The sequence below is a fragment of the Sciurus vulgaris genome (genome assembly GCF_902686455.1).
Source record: "Sciurus vulgaris genome assembly, chromosome: 11".
Taxonomy (NCBI): Eukaryota; Metazoa; Chordata; class Mammalia; order Rodentia; family Sciuridae; genus Sciurus; species Sciurus vulgaris.
This window is the reverse complement of record NC_136472.1, coordinates 20,234,390-20,258,755: the sequence shown is the minus strand read 5'-3', so window position 1 is coordinate 20,258,755 and position 24,366 is coordinate 20,234,390. Positions and strand designations below refer to the sequence as shown.

The 24,366-nt window shown below is 36.1% G+C and overlaps 1 protein-coding gene across 1 annotated transcript; it reads left to right on the top strand.

Annotated features, from left to right (window-relative positions):
- Positions 1–491: 491 nt before the first annotated feature.
- Positions 492–24,366, top strand: LOC306639731 (uncharacterized protein; the record flags this gene model as incomplete). The annotated part of the gene is given in 6 exon segments (XM_079103496.1): positions 492–1,413; positions 14,739–14,762; positions 14,765–15,069; positions 15,073–15,124; positions 15,127–15,660; positions 23,408–24,366. Coding segments are annotated over 6 exon segments (2,796 nt in total).

Genomic DNA, 24,366 nt, shown 5'->3' with positions numbered 1-24,366 from the left:
TGGATGCTTTCCTTTCCCCTTATTAAATTTCTGGCATTTTGAAGTATTCTATAGTTTACACCTACCTCAATTGTATCTGACCTCTGATAACTACTTTCAACAAACTTCTAATTTTTGTTCTCAGTGATAATAGTAAGCAGTAGTCACAATCATAATGAAAAAGTCATAAGTAGCCTGGGATGGGGCATAATCCTCTAATCACAGGGCTAGAGAGGCTCACATCTTGAAAGCAGGCCTCACCAAGATAGCAAGGCCTTGAGCCACTATTGAGACTGTCTCAAAATAAAAAGAAAACAAAAAGGACTAATAAAGTGTCTCAGTGGTTAAGCCGCCCAGACTTCCTTTCCTGGTACCATAAAACAAAACAAACAAAACCATCATGAGTGTATAGCAGCTTGTTGGTGGTGACATTTATAAACTAATCATATTTTTTTTTTATCATACTGCAGATTTGCATCATCAGTTTTACTTTAACCATTTCATTAGAAATCATGACAAACCAAAGCTTTGTAACTGAATTTGTCCTCCTGGGGCTTTCACAGAATCCCACTGTTCAGAAGATAGTACTCATTCTGTTCTTGTTGGTCTACATTGCAACTATTGTGGGCAACATGCTGATTGTAGTGACCATCCTCTGCAGCCCTGCACTGCTGGGCTCCCCCATGTACTTCTTCTTGGCAGTCCTGTCCTTCCTGGATGCCTGCTTCTCCTCTGTGATCACACCAAAGATAGTCGTGGACTCCATTCATGAAAGGAAAACCATCTCTTATGAAGGATGCATGATTCAACTTTTTGCTGAGCACTTCCTTGCTGGGGCAGAGATGATTGTCCTCACAGCCATGGCCTTTGACCGCTATGTGGCCATTTGCAAGCCCTTGCACTATTCTTCCATCATGAACTGGAGGCTCTGTGGCATTCTGGTGGGGGTGTCCTGGACAGGGGGCTTTCTGCATTCCATCATCCAGATCCTCTTTACCTTCCAGCTGCCCTTCTGTGGGCCGAATGTCATTGATCATTTCATGTGTGACCTGTACCCACTACTGGAGCTGGCCTGCACTGACACCCATATCCTAGGCCTTCTGGTGATCGCCAACAGTGGATTAATCTGCATCATCAACTTCTCCCTGTTGCTTGTCTCCTATGGTGTCATCTTGTTCTCCCTGAGGACACACAGTGCTGAAGGGCGGAGGAAAGCTCTGTCCACCTGTGGATCTCACATTACTGTTGTGGTCTTGTTATTTGTCCCTTGCATATTTATATATGCACGGCCTCCATCTGCCTTCTCTTTTGATAAAGAAGTGGAAATGTTTTACACCATCCTGACTCCCTTGCTCAATCCTTTGGTTTATACATTGAGGAACAAGGAAGTGAAAAATGCAATGAGGAAATTGTGGAAGAGATTATTGGTGGTTTCACTTAAAAAATAATGTATTTCAGTATAAAAAATATGATGTAGAGTGTAAAAACATTAGTATATTTAGTTAGACAAACAGTTGCTGTCATGGAATGAGATTACCTAATTCTAAGGCAGAGTTGTCCTGTGTTGGGGAGTGAAAACCTATGCTTTAATTTAATATCACACTTTCACTCAGAGTTACCACTCTATATCTCATATGTAAATGAAAGTTCAATTTTACAGTTTCTTACCTTCATCAAAGATTGGAAGGATTTTAACTAATAACAATGATTTCCATTCATATTATGCATTGAAAAAATACTTTGTGGAAGAAACTATTAGAAATTAGGAACATTTCAAGTGAAAAGAACATTCTTTCTGATGCTGAAATCAGTGATTCCAATGTAAAACTTCAGGAGTTAGGAAAATCAGAGAGAAGAGCTTTCAAGGCATCTGCATCATTTCACTTCTTCTGAATGATGGGTCCGTTACCATCTGCTAGAGTTTGAGTCACTTCTTGAATTTGCGAGATAGAATCTGAAATGCCCCAATTCTGCCTCTATGGGTGGGCCCTTGGATCAGGTGACCACCTAATATCAAGTGACTACAGAAGAATAGGTGGGGCAATTCCAGAGAGGAATCACTAGGGAGAGTCTCTTATTCTAGTACAAAGGCAACCCCTGAGGCAACACCTACCTGCAACACCAGGTCAAACCTGCAGGTGTAGTGAACACATTTTCCCCATGTCCCCACAGAGGGGACAGCACCCAGAGGAACCAGATGTAAAGTATATGTTCTAAAGAGTATTAATTACAGTTTATTTAGTGATTTTCATTTTCCTGATTGAATGTACTTGAGTACAAATAATTCGAGTAATTATCAATAAAGGGATCATTCAAATTTAAAAACTTATTTGGTGGTCATTTCTGTTTTGCTAGTCTCAGGTAGTCAAGTGTCATCAGTAGTAATTGGAAAATCAACAATGACGACATACCATTGAGAGTACTGTGGGCAAAGGTAGTAAAGTATCTTTTCTTTTTCCTCTGTTTAATCTTACAGGCCACCACCACAGTAGAAAAGCATATGATATTACTTTCCTCCTCAAAATAGATTGCAAAAGATACATGTAATTTCACTGATCACCCCAGAAAAAGTTCATGAAAGATTAAATTGTGAGTCAAAACCTCACCTGGACAATGCGGGTGTCCTGCAGCAGACCAAGAGTGTGACAAGGCTCAGACACTCAAGCATGTCTGCTTCACTTTTCCCTTTCTTCACACCTGCCTGTCCTCAAAGCAGGAGGAGCTTCTTCAGGTCCTCTGCCTTTCAAGGTCTACATTTTTTTCAGTTCATTTATCACTCAGAATTAGTTCAAGAAATGTGGACCTTTTAGCTTGACTCCATAAAGCTTCACTTTATGAATCTGTGAAGCCAAGATTTGAAATGTAGCTACAAGATAAAATACTATTCTGGTCAGAGCTCAGTGACCAACACCAAATCATGTCTGATCCATCATGTGCTCAAATTCAAACTTTTTAAATTATTTTGATGCTCAGCATTTCATTGTGGACCCTAGTTATATACAAGGAGAAAATGCACTAATATTCAGTGGGTGGGGTGGAGGGTAAACAAATACTGAAAGGCATCTACCCAAACTTTTTCATTCCCACTAGTTTATTGAGCAACAATACTTCAAAATTGCCTCCAAAACAATGGTAGCTTTGACTTTCCAATTTGTTTTCTGTGTTGATAACTTTAAGCATATTGAAGTACATTCCAGTGTTTTCAACTTTTAGGCCATCTAACTGTTATGCTAATTACAATTTCACCTTTTACAGTTTCTGTAGTTATTCAAAGAGTTTGCAGAAACACATTATGATAATGTAAAAAGTATGAATTTATAAAAAGGTCTTTGGATAGCTGAAAGAAGACAGTACATGTAGAACAAAATCCTAATTTTAAAAATTATTCAGAAATGGTATTTTGTGAAATCATAAGTCAGACATGTTCTTTACTTTGTTCAATGTATGGAATGGTTTTCCCTCCTAAACTTCTCTGTGGCTACCATGGATCATGGCTCACTCTTCCACTGTGGGTATTACTCTGTCTGATTCTCAGATTATCTTTCTTCTATCACTCTTAGTAAAAATTCCATTATTTTCCCTTGGCTCTGACTCCTCCCCTTATCCTCTAATCATTGAAATATTTTTGTTGCTATTATTTTTTCAAGTATGAATATAAACTGACATTCTCTTTGAGTCATCATGAAGATTACATCCATTAGGGTATTCACAAATGTGAAAAGGCAAGTGATTTCTTCTCCTATGTCTCTATGGTTTCTTGGATTTATGTTGGCACCACCTGCATGGTTGGAGCATGCCCTTTGTATGACATGTGGGACAGTATATTAGAGTCACTTCATGGAATTTGAAAACTCATGTTCTCGTCCTGGATCTCTGATGCTCCCTACAAAACTCTATCATTCAGGTTAGCCTGAGCTGTGCATGATAGTTTTAATATATTGTAAAGTATTTTAAAAAAACTGTTGAACTAAAAATGAGAACATGATACCTTCAAGATTATGTGACTCAATAAATATGGACACATTTTAATACTGGGTGACTTTAGGGAGTAAGTTACTTGTCTGGTACAATCTGGGAAGGCTTTTCTGAGGCAGTGGAATTTAAACTAGTCCTTTGTCCACAGTGGAAATGGCCAGTGGAAGTGAGAGCAGAGGAAGTGTTGATGGTGTGAGACACAGAGTGATCATGGAATGCATTCAGGAGAGACAGCAGTGGTCATACAGCAATAGGGATGAGGTCAAGCTCTATGAGGATAAATGGAAAGGCAGATGGTACTGAGAGCTTTGAACGTCATAGTAAGCATCTCAACAAGTGCATCTGAGAACTGTATAGACTATTTAATTTTGTTTACGAATCATTGTAAATTCAAGTAATTCAAATGCATTGAATTACACACACACACACACACACACACACACACACACACACACTTATTTATTTTTGATACCAGGTGTTGAACCCAGGAGTGCTTGGCGACAGAGCCTTATCTCCAACCCTTTCCATTTTTCATTTTGTTTTTTTCTTAATTTTCAAACAGTGTCTTCCTAAGTTGCTGAGGACCTCGCTAAGTTGCTGAGACTGGATTTGAACTTATGAACCTCCTGCCTTAGCCTGCCAAGCCCTTGAGATTATGGGCGTGCACCACCATGCCCAGCTTACTTTTCTTTTTCAAAATCTTATAACAAAGAATCAAACTATTAGGAGAGCTTGGAAAAACAGTGAGAATATATAATAACTGATTTTTTTCCCTTCTTTAAAAAAATAAAATAGGCATCTCAGTAAAGTGCTGTGAGGTTCTACTTAAATCATTCTAGGATCAGTGACTATCATACTGGAATTAATGACATGTTGGCCTGAATATTTGGTCCTTATGATTCTCTTAAAGCTGAGGAAGGATGTTTAGTTTTTATATACCTCCCAGAGAATATTTGAGAGTAAGGTATTTTGAGTCTTCTATAAGAAAGAAATTGGCACTGAGGGATGATATTTGGATGCTCTCCATGCCAGTGTTTATTTAGCAGGGACCACTGTTATGGGTTAAACTATATGTGTCTTCACCAAACAATCTCAATTTTACTCTGAGACTTCATTCATTTTATGTAAGAAATGCTTCTCCCATGAGAATTCATTTTATGTAAGAATACTTTCTCCCACCTCTATACCCACCAACAATTGCTTAGCATAGCATATTTGGCAAAGCAAAGTGACAAAATTGTTCCTTCTGTTCTTGTACACTTTACTTGTGCAATGTACCCTAACCCCATAGAATGTCAGAGAATGTTTGTCTAGATGTTAGCAATCATTCTTTAAATTATACTCAAATAGTGTCATTTTGACCCACTTCCCATTCTACATATGATTTAGATCTCATGATTTTTGTTAGTGATTTTGAATCAGCAACATCCCCTTATGATTAATGTATTGACATGCTCTACTTGTGGTTTTGAACTATAAAAGATGTGCTCTGACCCCTGGAGGGGGTCAAAGAGTGCAGACTTGTAGCCTGCCCTTCGGCTACCAACTAGAGATCGTTTCCATCTCTTGCTTCAAGATTGACTTGGTGATTTGTTGCAATCTTGCCTTAACATCTGCTTGTATTTTGCACTGAATTACTAAGTGCAGGAAAGAAAAAGATGGATATCTTCAGTGGGCCTCTGGCAACTGAAAGGGAGTAAGCTCTTTGTTATGGATAACCTCCAAGTCCAATTGTATGCAATTTAAGTTTGAAAGAAAGATAAAATTCAATTAAATAATTCTGACTGCTTTTTGTTCCCATATGACATAATCAAAACACTATCATTCCATACTCCAAATTTTTTACTTCACTAATTGACAGATATCAAAATTTCATAACCTTGCTTTCATGAACTACACCTAAGAAGACAACTAATTTTCAAGTTTTCCTTCTGTGACCTTGAATTCTGCCTAGAGTTTTCATGATTCTTCATCTGCCCAAGAAAGCATTTTTTTCTTTCTTCTCAAGCCAATATTCTAGATGGCATGAACTTTCAATTCATTTTTTTTATTTACTGAAGTTATTTGGAGCTCTCATTCACACCATCTGATCACTGTGAAAAAACTAGGATGATCTAAGGTACCAATATAAATTATATCACTCATCAAAGGAACATCACGTTTTAAAGCACTTTTCTAACTGTATTATTGATAAGTGAATAATTGCAATTAACATTTTTAAGAAGCAAAAATGTCCTCTTGGAAAGCCAATGCTAATAATCATAATGAATGCAATTGCCCCAATTGTACACAGTGCACAGTCACCTCCATATGTTTTGCACATATTGAATAACTTAGCCATTCTAGAGTCCCTTAAAGGTAGTTTCTAGAATCATTTATTTTCTACCGGTGAAGATCAAGGAATGGGTTGAATGACAGATCCCTGGTGGGAAGTAGGGTGTCCTCTGACAGAAGTCAATGTGGCTTCAGACTCCATGCTAATCACTGAGATAACACACTTTACAATCTCATTTTATTTGCATGTCTGAGCATCTGGTTGGGAACCTGATTATCTAAATTAAAGTTTGATTGGTTTTAAATTAGCTGACTATTCTTTTTCCCTTCTGCTTGCAGTGTGTGGCTGCAGGTTGTGAACAGTGTCAACAAACATCACATAATAGCATGCAGTGATTAATGCCTGAGGAGTCCAAGGAATAATATGGTCAGAATATGTGGTTCTTTCTTAAGAAATTCTAAATGTTACATTTGACATGAACAAGGAAGGAGTTATTATTTGCATTTTCTTACATACTTTGTTCATTTTATTTGTGCCTGTGATCATTATCAAAAAGTTTATGTAACAGAGTTCCTGGAGGACAGTAATCTTGGGCAGCCCAATAAATGATGGGTTTTCTTGAACTGATGTAACATGGAGTTTAATAAGGGTAGTAAAGGAAATTCAGAGGAATTATTTCATCAAAATAGGTTTTTCACAGAAAAGGAAGAGATGATTCCTGGGTATGATGGAGACATGCTGGCTCAGAAGGAAGAGTCTTCTTGTGCTTTGATTCATACCTCCTGTTTGCTCACTGTTCTAAATCTTCATCCATAAATCACTACATCTGACACTGTCTCAAGAATTTTAAAAATACACTCTTCTTTATTCAAATTGTTTATTATCCTTTACATCTTGCTGGTTATATAAGGAGTGTTCCCATAAGAACATTTGGCTGACCCTGCACATCATGGGAGAGGCCCTGATTTTACCAACAGTATTTTTCTGGTGAATTGATTGCCACCCATTCATTCCCCTCCTAATGACAAATTTTTTCACAGAAATTGATCAGACAATTCTAAAATATGTGCAGATGTGTACCTATGTTTGAAAAGCAGCATTGGTAATTAAAAAAAATTATTAGAAGAAATGGAAGACTGGGTCTATTCAATCTCAAAACGTCATTTTTTTGTTTATATTTGCTATAAACTGAATCTTAAAGAATTTTTTAAAAAAGAAGAAAGTATTCAAAAATTAAATGATTTGTCTCTGGAAATATTTTATAATTTTTAAATTTAATGGTAAAGATGGAATTTTAATATGATAAACAGAAGGAAGACCAGTAGGATAGAGGAAGGGAATCCGGGGAGGGAGAGGGGAGAGAAAGAGGCAGTACTGCATTTATATTGTGTCAGAATGTACTCCACTGTTCTACCTAACTACTTTGCACTAACAAAATCATAAAAAAGAAAAGGAATGCCAAAGTGATCTAACTAATAAAATATATTATCCGTGACACTAAATGTATGGGAAAGAATGGAATATAGGCTAAATCATGGAAGACCTAATTGCTACCCCACACCTCCTTTTGTTCACATTTCTCCATTTTCTGACTGAGGCTCTCTCTGTTTCTGCTTCTTTTCTGAGTCAAACTAAAAAAAATAAATTTTTCTAATTCTCCTATTTTTCACAACTGTGCATATAATATTTATTATCTTATCTGCACCATTCTCTTTGTGATTTTATTCCCAAGCTATCCAACTCTATTTTTCTAACGGAAACAAATGAAGCATTTAGCAAAGCAGGCCTAAGACTAAAGTGGGAGTTTCAGTGCAGTTTGAAGTTGAGATGTGTTGGTGGCACCTTATTACTGACTGAAATTCTTGAAATATCCCCCTCACCGGGAGTGTGATTCATGTCAGATAATTCTTCTGTGTCAGCACTCACAAGTAGAATTTCAGTTAAAAGAAAATTAAACTTGTTTCTTAATTCTATGAATGATTGATAAGGATTCTGAGCTTTAATATTCTTTTTCACAAATCACTTTTTTTCTACTTTTTTTTTTTTTCCTTTGGGAGTGAAGAGGAACAAAAATAGGACACCATGCTTGAAGACTGTAAAGTAGCAAATGGTTTGTTGTGGGTCCTCTTAAAAGAGACTGAATGGCTTCCTCTGAGTTTTCCCTCAAGCATTAGTCTCCATGCTGTGTTCCCTGACATCACACAGATCTGCCTTATCATCTCTCAGATTAGAAGAGAAAAAAATGCCTTGACTCTTCAGAAATTGTGTTTTAGTTTTAAAGTCATGGATTCTTTAGATCAGCTTTTTAAAAAAGCAATTCAAGTAATGTATACTATTCATATACTTTTATGTAAAGTTTTTTTCTCTCATACACACTCCTTGCTACCTTAGTCCACAAGCAGTATGCATTTTCTTCAAGGACTGATGAAGGATCTCTTATCCAGGACTCAGCTCTTAAGCTTAGTAATATAAGTACTTTGCCTGAATACTGCAAAGTGATACGACATCCCATCCTCTTATACACTGTACTCTATTCCTGAATAAGAGAGGAAATGAAAACATCTTAACAAAGAGAAGTTTAAAAAAAGAAGGAAAGAATCCTGTTACACAGGGACATAAATGCTTTGTAAACTCCTGAGCAAGTGAAAAGCCACATAAAATCATGTTGGTTAATCAGGGTAATGGAAAGAATTCCAATCCCCAGGGAGGCTGAGAAGCAATTCCAAAGGTTCATGGTTTCTCAGGGAGCCTCTTTAAATTCCAGTCAGAAGCCAAGGCAGAAACTTTTACTTCATTTTTCTTTTTTCCTAAGTCCATCTTGAAGGCCTCAGTTGAGCAGCAGAGGGAACATCCTCCATCTCTACTACCAGAGAAGTCATTTCTCTCTTAGGTGAAGAATGAAGACCTGAAGAAAGAAAGAGCATCATGCTTTGGCCATTATCAGAGTGTTTAAGGACCTGACAAAAGGTGAGATTACTAATTAACACTTCGGCCTTTTCAGACAGGATTTGCAATGGTGATGCACTGCTTCAAAGTGCAGGTGCTGTAGTCGGGTTCTCATGGTTAATGTCACGCACTGTCCTTTTCCTTAGTAACAGTGAACACTTGAGCTAGCTGCATAAACTTTCTGGCCCCCAGATTTCTCATCTTTAGTGGGGATTGTACCAAGATGAATGGATATAGCAGGGGTGAAACGGCATATGTGGAGCTGAGAGGACAGCACTTGACATCTAAGTACACAATGGAGAGCATTCAAATCGTTCTCTTATTTTAATTACTTTCCTTCCTTTGCTTTAGGAACTCCTATGAAAGTAAATCCATACTCAGTCTCATATCTTGAGTAAAAACTGAATAACTTAGGAATTCAAGCGAATATTTTTCTATTACTTCTCTAAAACATCTTATTTGTTCCTTCTAAATACATTCTCATTTATTCTCTAATGATACCCCCATCCTAATGCTTTATATTTAAAGGTGAATATTATGAATTCATGTCAAAGTACAGATGTAGGAACATGGAAAAATTAAGTACTCCTGTGCCAATCATGGGTAGTGATAGAGAGTTTACTATTGCCACAACCACAAACTAACAAATAGCACAGGAAATGACAATAAAGATAAGGGGACTCATAGCACAGAATGGAAGCTTGTGATTTAACTATCTATGTAGTTTGTTAAGTGTGCCTGATGTCACGGATTGCATTGGGCTCCTGCTGCAGGATTGTTCAGGAAAATCCAAGTGGCTGATGTGCAGAACTGCTTCAGGAGTAGTCTTCATAGCTTGACATCACCCTTGCAATTAGCTAAATCACTAAGACAACAGAAAAGAAGTTCAGGCATCTGCTAAGAAGGAAACCAGCAGAGAGAAAGAATATATTTTCACTCACATTTAGCAGAAATGAGAGATCTAGGAAAATGAGCATGAGTACACTGAGAAGAAAGGACCAGCAATCCGAAAAGAATATGCATCTTAGATAGTCAGGAAAGGGAATGTGCTTAATTAGATGGGGCATGTTTCATTAGACAGGACAAGAAAATAATCTTTAATTGGTGAAGAATAATCCTAGATCAAATATATGGAAAATTTAAGGAATTTAACAGAAAAGCTTATTACAAGTAGTATTTTATTTTTAAATTTGTTACAATAATTATTTAATAAGCTATATGAAAGTGTGACTGATATATACATACATGTGCATATAAATTATTTGAAATTTATTGCTTAAAGTACAGTTACAAAAAGACTGCCTGTAATGAAAATCTTATTACAGCTCTCTCTTACAGTTTGAAAGATACACATGTATATATAAATAATAAAATTTAAAACAGAAATTCTATTATTTACAGAGCAATTGATGTTAGAATTAGTTTTGTTGCTAAATAATTTGTTTTGTTAGGAAGAAAAGAGTGGGTAATGTGAAGAGTGGGGCACAGAGATGCCAACTTTACAAGATCACAGCCCAAGGTGGTGACCAGTGCCCACAAGTCATGATTTGAGGGAGCCCTGAGCAATCTCAGGAACAGGACCATCATATTCAAGAGTATACATGAAGGAAGGAGAAACCAAGGCATTTTCAAGGAGAAATGTGGATAGTAAAACATGCTACCTACATCTCAAAGTAGACCTAAACATAATTGATATTGAAGAACACATGGAAGTTAGAGAGGGTGGGTCTATGGTCACTTATGGAAAGTTTTCAATAGTTTAAAATTTTTATATAAGATGCTGGGTAAATAAATTAACCACAAACCTTACCTTCCCTTTTGAACTTCTAGGAAATTTGATGGTAAGATTTTAATCTTGATGTTTAATTCTAAATACTTCTATAATAGTAACAAAAAAATTATCATTGTTATATGTTCCCTTCTAAATTAAAAAGCTTATATTTAAAAGATTTATGAAAGGTCAGTGATTTCCTTTTTCTTCTGCCTCTCAGTATAAAACGCTTTGTGTTGTATGTCCTCATGTTATTAATGTTTTATTCTTAGTATTATGTGATGATAATTTGTAATAGTCATATTTATATGAACATCTTAATTGCTGAATAGGTTAGATATTTCTCAATTGCCATTATTAACATTGGATAATTTTCCAATATAAAATTTCCACTTTTTTTTCTCTTTTCATTATTAGAATAAATTTACATGCCTGGGGTTAGTAGTATAAGCAATACAAGCAAATTAAGATTCTGGAAACATTTACTAATATATTTTTCAGAAGTATTACATGAGTGAATCAATTTTGTTGCCATTTTAGTGTAGGAGTCATTTTTTAATGCATGAGTTTAAAAAGACATTTTTATTTTTATAAATAGTTCAGTTTTATCTCACTTTGTTTATGCAGACACTTTAAAATATTGCTGACATGAATACTCACATCTTCCTTTTGATCTATGCTTTTCATGGATCAGAAAGCTGACACACAGCTATTTACTATGAAACTGGGATTGCTATCTTTTTGATAGAAACACTGAACAGATTTATTTCTTTTTTCTTAACTATTCTGAATAATTATAGATTAAGAGATATAAGATTGTATAGAGGCTTCTAGTATGTTACTCAGTTTCCTTTCATACTGTTTTCTTATGTTACCATGGGTATGTTTGCCAAGATTAAGAGACACTTTAAAATAATATAAGACTTTGATGGACATGATGGTATATGCCTGTGATCTCAGCCACTCAGGAGGCTAAAGCAGGATGACCACAAGTTTGAGGCCAGCATCAGCAACTTAGTGAGGTCCTAAGCAATTTAGGAAGACCTGTCTCAAAGTAAAAAGGCTGGGGTTGTGGCTCAGTGATTAAGTACCCCTGGGTTCAATCCCTGGTATCAGATAATAATAAAAATAATAATAATATGAGATTTTATGTACATTTAGATTATTTACCACTTCTGTACTTTTTCCATAGTAGGATTCCATCCAGAAGAGCACAGTACATTTCAGACAATTATATTTTACATAATTTAAAATCATAAAACTTGTCATAAACCATGATCACACCCTCATGTTAGTATCTGATGAGTATTTAATCCAAAAATGGTATTGCTCTAAGAACTCCTCAAGAAAAAGATAGAGTTCCTTGATTATTTGATTAATTAGGAAATTATCTTCCTTTGAACCTGCCACTCAGTTTGGATTTCTCTGTAGAGGAAAGAGGAATGAAACCAGGGGGGGACTGAGGGCCACAGTAATACATTCAAGGAATGCTAAAGGCATTTAAAGTGTTGTGTATTTTAAAAGTATCATTTGTTCACTGCAAATAATCGTCAAAAGACTTTACGCTTATAAATCAGTAAGAGGAAAAACACTTAGCCTTGTCAAGGTGAGGCAGGAATCAGAGGCAAAGGTTGTCATTCTGCTCTGTGTCCTGGGCTGCGGTCATTCTCACGCCTCCCCACCATCTGTGCTTCTGACTGAATTGATGTTTCTAGTGGATGACTTCACTGGACTCTGCAGAAAATCCATACAGAGAGTCATTTCCTAATAACCTCATTCACTGAGCAGAAACTTGAGGCTTTTCCAATTTTTAGGATCTATGAATAAACTGATCTGAGCCTCAGAAAGATTGGAAGCCAGGTCTGCATTAGTCTGGAGCAGATGTTCTTCCTCATTCTTTGCCTTTCCTGCTTTGGTTCTTGGTTTAGCAGACCTCTGATAAATTATATATTGATCTTCCAGGGTTGTTGTCTGACCCTCTGACATTTTAGGGTTTGCTTACACTCTCATTTCCTTAGTGATAGCCTGTGAGCAGTAGACACAGAACTCAAGGAGCAGACACTAGTGAGGAATGAACTGAAGGCATGGTGACAATGGCTGCCTTCAATCTGACGGAGGACATATGCTAAGGCACACAGTTGTATATGTTAGCTTTATTAATATTCCAAGTTGTTTTTGTTGACTCAAAGGGAAGTCATTATCATTCTTGAATAAGCCCAATGATTGTTTTATTCCCCTCTTTTAACAACCAAAAATACATATGTATGCATATATGTACATATAAATATTCACAGACACAAATGCTATTTGCATTTTAGTTACATGAACAGGCCAGGATAGTCACTCTTTGAAGCTGTGTCAACCAGAGGCAAATGATTTCAAGAGTTGGGAGTATTTATCTGGAGAACTCATGGAAACACTTCCTGTGGGTGAGGCCACCTGGTTTTCATATAAGAACATTTTATCATTTATGTTTTTACATTTCCAAATTTGACCATCATTATAATCCTAGGAGATGAGTATATAAGCTATTTATAACACTTCTATCTTACAATAAATTCATATAAATTTGAAAACATGTGTTTTGAAGAATTATATCTGCTCAGATAAGGTGACATTGTATAAATAATTAACACATAATAAAGTCTCAAGACTCTAAATTATATTCACCCAGTTATTCCTTTTCTTACCTAGGGGTTGCCAATATGCACTTGTAGGTGACTGGACAATCACCTTCTAATTCTTCATGATGTGCTCATTTGCTTTGTCAAGATTCCTCATTTAAACATGAGCAATCAAATAATATACTTTAAATTTCAAGATGGACTGAAACTGTAGCGAGACCATGCCTGCTCTGAGCTTCCTCCTGGAAGAGAAAAAGTTCTATTTCTTTCTCTGCTAATCTTTCTTAAAAGAATTGAATTTTGAAGCTAGAGATTTCTCATAACATGAAATTCCCAGTGAAGAATCTGTTGTTTGATTCAAATTAAAATTTAATTACAAATTATTTTCCAATAATAGGGATCAAAAGACCTCACACAGGTTGTGGCTCCTGAGCTATTGCTTTCCCTCATTGTTCCAGTTATTCATCATAAAATAGACATTATTTTTATTGACCTTTGCTCACATTTTTAAATGATGAATTGCCAGTAAAACCTCAACACTTTGTATATATTTATGAATCCAGAGCTCTGTACTTTTTCATATCTTTCTATTTTATAAAGAATGAATCATCTCATTCAAAGGACCAATTCTTTCCAAAATTTTTTTAAAAAATTGAGGAACAACCATGGTTTTCAAAAGCCACCACAACTATTTCTTATTTCTTTTTCTAATGATAGATGAGGCCGTCCTCTGATCAAGCATGGCAGGTTACTCAACGCTACCTCATCCCATGCCTATGGAAGTTTTGGTTAATAAATAATAGTCTTTTAATTTTTTGTTTTGCAACTTGTGTGTGGCTTCAAATGCCTCTAAATAATTCACAATGGTTTTAAAGATAAACTTTGAAATACAAAGCAACTTCTCCATCAGGTTGAAAATCTGGTTTTCCTCAGTGCACAATAATGTGTCTCCACCTCAATTTTGCCTGATCTACAACAGCCTTCAATAAATGTCTAATATTATGTTCTAAGTGATAAAATTAAAAGCACTCAAGTTACGTTCAAATAATGAAGCACAAACTAGTTGATGACTATATTAAAAATAGCATGAAGCCATTTTTTATTCTAATTGTAGGTTTACATGATCACTCTTTTACCTTCATATTTTCCTTGAACATGATGTAAAACCATAGCATTGTAACTGAATTTGTCCTATTGGGCTCTCAAATATTCCAAGAGTTCAGAAAATGATATTTGCTGTGTTTTTGTCGGTCTACATTGCAACTGTTTTGGGCAACATGCTGATTGTAGTAAGCATCCTCTGCAGTCCTGCACTGCTGGGCTCCCCCATGTACCTCTTCCTGGCAGTCCTGTCCTTCCTGGATGCCTGCTTCTCCTCTGCCATCACACCAAAAATGGTAGTGGACTCTATTCGTGAAAGAAAAACCATCTCTTATAAAGGATGCATGATTCAACTTTTTGCTGAGCACTTCCTTGCTGGGGCAGAGGTAATTGTTCTCTAGGTCATGGCCTATGACCACTATCAGGCAAATAGCAAGCCCTTGCACTTCTCTTCCTCATCACCTGGAGGCGCTGTGGCATTCTGGTGGGGGTGGCCTGGACAGGGGGCTTCTTGCATTCCATCATCCAGATTCTCTTTACATTCCAGCTGCTGTTTTGTGGACCTAATGTCATTGATCATTTCATGTGTGACCTGTACCCATTACTGGGGCTGGCCTGCACTGACACCCACATCCTAGTTTTTCTGGTGATCACCAACAGTGGGTTAATCTGCATCATCATCTTCTCCCTGCTGCTTGTCTCCTATGGTGTCATCTTGTTCTCCCTGAGGATGCACAGTGCTGAAGGGCAGAGGAAAGCTCTGTCCACCTGTGGATCTCACATTGCTGTGGTGGTTTTGTTTTTTGTTCCATGCATATGTACCTATGCAAGACCTCCATTTGCCTTCACCTCTGACAAAATGGTGGCCATATTTTACACCACCCTGAGTCACTTGCTTAATCCTTTGATTTACACTTTCAGGAATCAGGAAGTGAAAAATGCTGTAAAGAAAGTGTGGAAGAGAGTGGTGGTGCTTTCTGATGAAATATAGATGTTAAAACTTGAAAAGTTAAATTTCTGAAATAATAATAAATTTTTTCTCTTTTAAAAACTTGATAGGATTTCCTTTGTATAGAAACATGATAATATTTATATGTATGAAAAAACCTTCACAGGAAATGGTTTTTATGTTCACATGAGTTATCAGATCTGAATGGGCAACTTGATATTTCATATATAAATTCAAAAGAATTGAATTTTACATTTCTTTGAATCTAAAAATGAAAGAAAGAAAGAATAGGAAGAGAGTATACCTACTGATTACTCTCCCTTCTCTCTACTCTTTGCAAAATCCTTACAGAGTGAAAACAAAATATTTTGCACATGAGAAACAGAAATTTATTCATACAATTTCATGTTATAAAATATGGATGACAGTGATCTTAGTTACTGTTGAAGAACAACCAGGACTCAAGATGGATAGAGGGTAAAGACTCACCAAACCTCTACTGTACGACTCCCTGTGTCAGGTGACTTCAGCATTCAGTGTGGGCTGCAGAATTTGAGTCCCTTCTTGTGTTTCCTGAGAGTTCTGCCTATGGATAGCTCCTCTCAGATCAGAAACCATCAGTCAGTTATGGAGGGATAGTTGGGCACACTCCATGTGGGAGTCAGCAATCAGCATTTCTTATCCAAGTAAAGTCAAAGGGAACTGTTGGAACACCTCTATACCAGCAATGCCTTATTAAGGAACATACATAGTGCTGTGAAATGTCCCTCTTGCAGAAAAAATAGTAGCCAAAAGCATCACAAAGTAAAAAGTCAATTTTAAAAGAGGATCACATTTCAATTTGTATGATTCTAATTTTCATAGCTTTGACTACCAAGTGAAAATGATTCTATTTGAACAATTATCAATAAAAAGATAATTTAAATGTAGATACATATGTCATTTCTATTGCTAAAGTTTAGTCATCTCTGGTTACCAGGTAGCTTCTATAACAAACCTATGTACTGAAATATTTCATTCTCTCTGAACCACAGATGTGGCTCTGGATTTGCATTTTGTTTTCCATGTAGATCTGCTTAGGCATGATGACACTCATTCCAATAATGTTGTTGGGCTAACACTAAGTTGGCTCCTTGGAGTTACCAGAGTTATTTAAAGAATTTGCAGGAATACAGTGCCAATGTTAAAAGTGGAGATTCGAAAAAATGTTTCTGGATATTTGAAAGAATAACAGCAGGTTTCTAACTTTAAAAGCGAAATAATTCAGGAGTGATGCTGTATTAACTCATAGGTACCATGAAAACATGACTTTGCTCATGATCTTGCAATTTTTCTCCATTTGATTAGAGGAAAACATGGAGTCCGGACAGTCACCTCCAAGACTCTACAGTTTGGGTGACTGTGACCTCCCTGACTGCTTCTTTCTCACACCCTCTCTCCCTCTGGGCTCCTTTTCTTTCACTGAACACACAGGGACATATCCTAGCTCACAGCCTATGCACCTATTTCTTGACTTGGACCCCTCTTCCATCAGTGTGCCGGCTCACTCTCTTCTGTGATTCCCCATGCATTCCACATCACCTGTGTTTTAAAAGGCAGAACTCTGCATTGTGGCTTTCATTAAGCCCCTTGTCACACTTCCTGTTCTTTGACAGCTATATCACTCTCTGATCCTCCATATAATTTGTATACTTGTATTTTTGTTTGTCTCCTTTCATAAACCCTAAGCTATGAGGAACAAAATTTCTTTCTCTTTGGTTCACTGATGCATCTCTGTCTTATTAAACATACTTTGACTGAAAGAATGCATGATATATCTTCCCTTAGAAAAGTTCAAACCTATCTCTAATATTAATTCATTGAAATGTTGGCAGAGTGCATGTAGTCATTAGCATGCAGATAGTGATAAAAACTACAGTTCATAGTTTAACATAACTTGGAATGGGATATTTCAAATAAATTTTATTTTTAGTTATTTCCTATGTCTATACTAAATTATTTTCTACAAGTCTGTTCATTCTCCATTCATCTCCCATTGCTTTCAAAAATAAAAGTTGCTTTCAGTGATCTGTAGGTGTTTTGGATCTCAATAAAATAATCTATCGCTTCAATTTTCCATTTTATTGGTTAGTTTTGATCTGAACAATTTCTTTATTATTCATTGACATGCTTACCCTAGTAAGAAGTAACATTAAATGACCAAATTTTAGAGTAAGGTCCTAATTCACTCTGAGATTTTACATAAGACAAGTGGATCAAAAGACAAAGAGTGGTCTGGTGCGGTGGAACACACCTGTAATTCCAGAGGCTTAGGAGGCTGAGGCAGGAGGAAAGTGAGTTCAAAGCCAGCCTCAGCAAAAGTGAGACACTAAGAAATTCAGGGCCAAGTGCTCCTGCATTCAATCCCTAGGAACCCCCACCCTCGAAAAAAAAGAGAGACAAAAGAGTGCTAGGTTGCAATGGTCGCAACACACCTGTAATCCCAGGGGCCTGGGAGGCTGAGGAAAGAGGATCACAATGTCCAAGGCCAGCCTCAATAATGTAGTGAGAACTTTTTTAAAAATAAAACATTTTTTAAAATGGCTAGGGGTGTGGTTCAATTGTAGAGAGCCACCCTTGGGTTTAATCCCTGGTACAAAATAAAAAAAAAAAAAAAGAAAGAAAGAAAGAAAGAAAGAAAGAAAGAAAGAAAGAAAGAAAGAAAGAAAGAAAGAAAGAAAGAAAGAAAGAAAGAAAGAAACGACAAAAGAGTACAAATATCAGTAATATCAGTTGTCATCTATTCCGACTTGCATAGTTTCTGTGATTAAATGACCAGAGTTCACTGCCCTCAATCCATCCCTGGCTAGCCCTGGTTTTGCTTTATGGGGAGTTGTTAGGTATCTCAACTCTTCTGTCCACAAGAAATATTTAATGTGCATTCACAGAATTCACTCAGTGCTTGAAGGGGTTAGGTGAGATCATTGATCCAGACTCCTGCCTAGTTGACTGATCTTGTTTTACAGGACAAGAAATCTTACGACATTACTAAAAATATCTTACTACTTTTCTTTAAAGCTTTAGACTCCTAGTTGAGAGATTTAGATTCTAAGCTCGTTCAGTTACTAATGGGTTTTGTCGCCTTGAGGGAATCTTTTCACTATCTCACCTTAATTCCTCATATTTAAGAAGGATTCATAAAAACATAATACCTACTTCTGCACCTTTTTCTGAGTCAGGGATTACTTCTTTTATGATATATCTTGAAGTCTTTATAAAATTGTATACTGGTAAAATGGTAACATTATAAATTTTTCATCACACTCCCATTTAATTGGTGGAGAAATTGAGGTCCAAAAGCTTTAGGTGACACACCAAAAAATGTTCTCAAAATTCTTCCAGTCTGTTTGCAATGAAAAAATCCAGGCTGGCAGTAATATTTTCCCTAAGATGTTTCTCTCAGGCACTTGGATTTGCTGGTTGGTGCTCAGACACATGGGCAAAAGTGTGAAGAATTGTGCAGTTTGTCTCCTGCTTCTGTCCTCCCACCACCTCTCTGGATCTGTGACATAAACCTCATTGTAGGTATTACAGAGGCAATGGCATACCTAGCAGATACATACACTAGCTAGTAAATCACAGTTTCCATCCATCATAGAAAAGTAATTTTGTTATGTCCCAACTGTAATAGCTTATGATCCGATTCAAAAGCAAAGATCTAGCCATCTTCCTTGTGTGGAAGAGAATATATCTTTACAAATAAAAAGAAAAATATGTTAAAAAAATTCAATAATTCTCATCCCTTTCTTCTCTATGCTCTATATTAAAACATAGATGGGAGTGGAAATGGGGTAAATAAATATTATTAGTTGACCTTTACACAAGATTAAATTGAAAATTGAAGAGATTAATGTAGTTGATTAAATTCAGATAGCAGGTAGTGGTAGAGCCAGGGCTCATGGTATGTGGACATCTAACTGGCTTCAATGAATCCCATGGTTCCATAAGAGAGGAACGTAAGTCATAATCACATAAAAAATGAGCAAGTTTTCCTCAGCTGCAATTAATACTGAGTTGAAATTTAACTCCAGTGCCTGCTTTGTCTTTGGACTGTGTCAACTAGGTAACTTACTGACAACCTTTGGGACTGATTGGGAGTTTGGCTTTCTTAGAGCTCCTGAGAATAAAAACTTTAGGCTTCTAAAACCTTTGTGGAATTACTATAAATATCCAATCCAATAAAAAGAAACTCATTTACTTACACTGTTACCAAAGACAAACTTGGAACAAAAGCTGGTTTCAGAGGTTTCTCCAAATGCTGGAATAGTTTGTTCCATAATGTTTTCAAGAACCAAATTAAGAAACTTCCTCCAATTTTTACAACTTTCTTCTTTGCTCCAGGAGAGAAATTGCTGTTTTCATACGACACAGTGCTTTTGGAGGAACCCTGTGTAATACATAATGTTCACTTGTAAAATCTCCTCTCTGCATAGTATCTCCACATCCCATAATTATGATAGAAAGCTGTAACCAGGCTTCATGTGATTCAGTTTCCTGTAAATAAAAGTTGAAGTTTCTTGGAAATCATCTGTTTGCTTAAAAGAAAAGAGGTAAGGGTTTTAATCTCTCTAAAAGGCTCTCTGCACTTTACCTTCTCTAGATTGATTTGATGGAACCTATACTGACTTTTTATCCTATGAAAAGTGGAGCTCCTGGGGAGTATTTCCCAAAAGAACAGTTATGGTGGTCCAGGATTCGTGATACCCCCCTGGCCTCAGCAGGAACCTGTACTATATCTTTAATGGCTTTCTGTTAACAGAAGGTGGAATTAGACATCACCATGACATTGAACCAGCATGGCTGTACTTTTAATCATAGGATCATTTCATTTGAAGAGTTTAGTGCCAGTGGTGGTGTTTCTGGGACAGAGTATATGTTTTTACCCACCTGGAGTTTCAGGACCCTTTGTCTTCCTTGCTCATTATGCACAACTTCCCTTCTCTGGTTATGGCACAAGAGCTTTGAATTGGGTTCGAAAGAAGGAGGCTAAACATTGAGATGAAATCTTGGGTCACAGACTCATTAGACCTCTCCTCTCTAGATCTTCCTTTCTCCTACCCCCTGACTCTGCTGCTCTCTCTTTGCTATCATTCTCCTCTCTGCTACTCAGATTCACTGACTCTCTGCCCTGTCTCCTTTTCACTATTATTCATTAGCTATCTAATTCATGTTTTCATACTTTTCTCAACATGAAAGTTGAAGAACTTGATTTTATGATCAAGTCAGGAAAATAAAAACACCTGGCATTTTCTGATGGCTCAAGATTTCTCTTTTTGAGGTTGCAATCGACATGGAAGATTGTGGTTTGCTATTTTACATGACAGGTGAGGCGGATGCAAAAGAGAATAACTGTTTAGTATCAGCATCCCATTCTTGTTTTGGCTCAGTAAAACTCTCTATGTTACAGGTCACAGTTAATACGCAGAAAAGAACAAGACCAGTGGCCATACTTACCTTGTAAGGAAACATTCACATCTAATGAAATAAGAAAAGTGAACTTTTGTTTAAACCATAAGGTAATGAAACAAGGAAAATATGTAATGTAGAGTATTTTATTCAAGTCAAATCAAAACACATAGTAATATCAAAGAAAAGGAATAGAGGTAGATGTTTTTCTGGACAAAAGCACAGAAGGGTTTTGTGCCCAGATATAATTTGAAATTGTTAAAATTCTAATGAGTAGAAATAAAATTTAAAGAAGAGTAAATGGTATGCTTCACTACCATGGTGGTCCCCCAATCAGAGATATAGCTTAGTTCAGGAGTTTAAGAAATAATGACTGGCTTCAATGATAAACCTGAAGCAGTATTGACCTAAGCTTATGCAAGGATCTTGACAAAGTGCTCCTTGTCCCTAAATCTTTTTTTCCTCTTATTTAAATTAAATCAAAATAGGTTTGCATGCCTGGATAGCGTGGGTGTCCATCATTTGCCCATGACTGTATTTCAAACAGCCTTTGTATGTGATGAGAATGTAGTTTTTTTCTGAAGGTCCTCTGTGTGTTCACCTGATGAAAAGCATTTTTTCTTCTTCTTGTACTTTCTCACTGGTCCTTTTCTCACACCCGCTTTCTAGTTTTCGCTCATGAGGAACCTAATGTATTGAAATTAACTAATAATTAGTTCATTTTCTTTTTTATAATTGTCAGAGAGAACTAGAATTAAAATCAGTTGTAGTTATTATAAAAACCCTAGTTTATCACATTGAGCTAATACTATTTTAGCTGGATGGCAAAGAAAGTTAATTTTTTATTTATATTATATGTGTTTATTGTAGAAGTAAATGGACAGTTTGAATTACTAATTATTAAATAATGATTTTACTTAGAGAAATCCAGTATAACCTTACTGAGTATCTATACATAAAAGGGATATTTAACAAAAACATATGTATATGAAAAATTTGAATAATATATAAAGTTACTTCTGGAGAGTGAGATCAAAAAATATGAATTGTTATCTTGTAATTCACTGTTAACTTTGGTTATTTTATTGTGAAAATACTCCTATACTATAATCAAAATATTTCTAATAAACATCAATGCAAGTAAATTGGAAGGGTATTAGAGTATGATTACCAATTCATTTGAAAATATATACATTTTATGCCTTAGAGATCCCTTTGTCTTTTTTAAATAAAATTCATAAAAATAACATATATAAATAATAAGATATTTGTGCAAAAGTTTATACATGAGAGTTAAAATTTGAAAACAACTTTGAAAATAAATCAAAAATTTATACCATGAAATTTTGAATGTTAATCTATAATTGATAAAATGAATTATTGTGTTATGGATACTCTTTGTGAACGCCAGAAAGTTAAGTATTATAGGATGATTTAAATTGCGTAGAGAAGTGTGCTTATAAAGGAAGATTGAACAAATGATGGGAAAAGGTCTATGTATTGAAATCCTTTAGGTTAATGATTTGGAAAAAACAGAGACGGGCAAATACAAACACTTCTCGAAAACTTGGTAGGAAAATCCACTTTTTCAGTTTTAGGCGTATACAAAGTGACACACTAAGTTTAATGTGTAAGGTGTGAGACTCAATCTAACATGAGTGATGGATTGTTTTAAATATGTAGTAACTTTACTTACTAATTCCAAACTTAATGATTTATTTAAAGATCTCATGTGTGCTGACTGAAAATGAAAGTAAAATTAGGACTGTGTGAACCGAAAGTGGAGGAAATAATTCCATCTTAAAGCAAAACTTGGTCAAGACACTGAAGAGGAAGAATGGGCACAAACTGCAGTGCATATCTAAAAATGTGATTTTACAAGAGGACTTCTCTAATTTAATACTTTGATATGATATATAGATAACGGTTTTAGTAATTGAGATGCATTTCCATTCTTTGCACATTTTTACCATATACATTGGTGTACGAGTCTGTTGGAATCTTTAACTTTTATAAAAATGAAAATTACAAGACATTAAGATGACCTGAGTAAGGTGCTACAACAGAGTCACTAGCTCTCAGACATGGGCGGAGACCACAATCACAAGTACGTTTTATTCTTTTCCACAAAATATTATATTCTTTGTCCCAAGTAAGAAGACCTTGCATCAATGCCTGTGGTTAGAGGGCATCGACTTAAAAATAATTTTATCAACTTTTTACAATACATGAACAAATGGAAGAGTCACTGTATTATGTTGAATGTTTTGGAACTACAAAGATGTGATTGAGTGCAGTCCACTTCTACTATCAAATTATCATTTCATCAATTTTATTTGCAGATAAACCACTTCTCAGCTGTGCCCTTTCTCTACTCACTGTAACCATGGAGTTGAATCACAGTGTGAATGAGTTCATTCTGTTTGGGTTAACACAGGATATTCTAAAGGAGAAAATAGTGTTTGTGGTCTTCTTGTTTCTCTATCTTGCAACTCTGTTGGCAAACTTGCTCATTTTGATGACCATTCGATACAGCTGGACTCTTGGGAGTCCCATGTACTTTTTCCTTTTCTACTTATCCTTTTCAGATTCCTGCTTTTCAACAAGCACTGCCCCCAGATTGATTATAGATGCTATAGCTGAGAAGAAAGTCATCTCTTACAATGAGTGCATGACACAAATCTTCGCTGTTCACTTCTTTGGCTGCATGGCAACCTTGGTTCTCATCCTCATGGCCTTTGATCGCTACATGGCCATTTGCAAGCCCCTGCGATACACAATTATCATGAACCCACAGGTTTGTGGAGCATTGGTGATTCTAGCCTGGGTTGGGTCTTGTATCCATTCTTCAGCACAGATTTTCCTGGCTTTGAAATTACCCTTTTGTGGCCCCAATGTGATTGATCACTATTTCTGTGATTTGCAACCTTTGTTGAAACTTGCCTGTATGGATACTTATGTCATCAATTTACTCATAGTATTTAACAGTGGGGCCATATGCATGGTGAGTTTCATAATCCTGCTTATCTCCTACACTTTCATTTTACATTCTCTAAGTCATCACAGTGCAGAAGGAAGAAGGAAAGCTCTCTCTACCTGCACCTCCCACATCATTGTGGTTATCTTATTCTTTGTTCCATGTATATTCACATATACTCGTCCTCCAATTACATTTCCAATCGATAAGTTGGTGGCTGTGTTTTACACAATTGGGACACCCTTGCTCAATCCTCTGATTTATACTCTGAGGAATGCAGAAGTCAAAAATGCCATCAGAAAGTTATGGTTCAACAAACTCTGA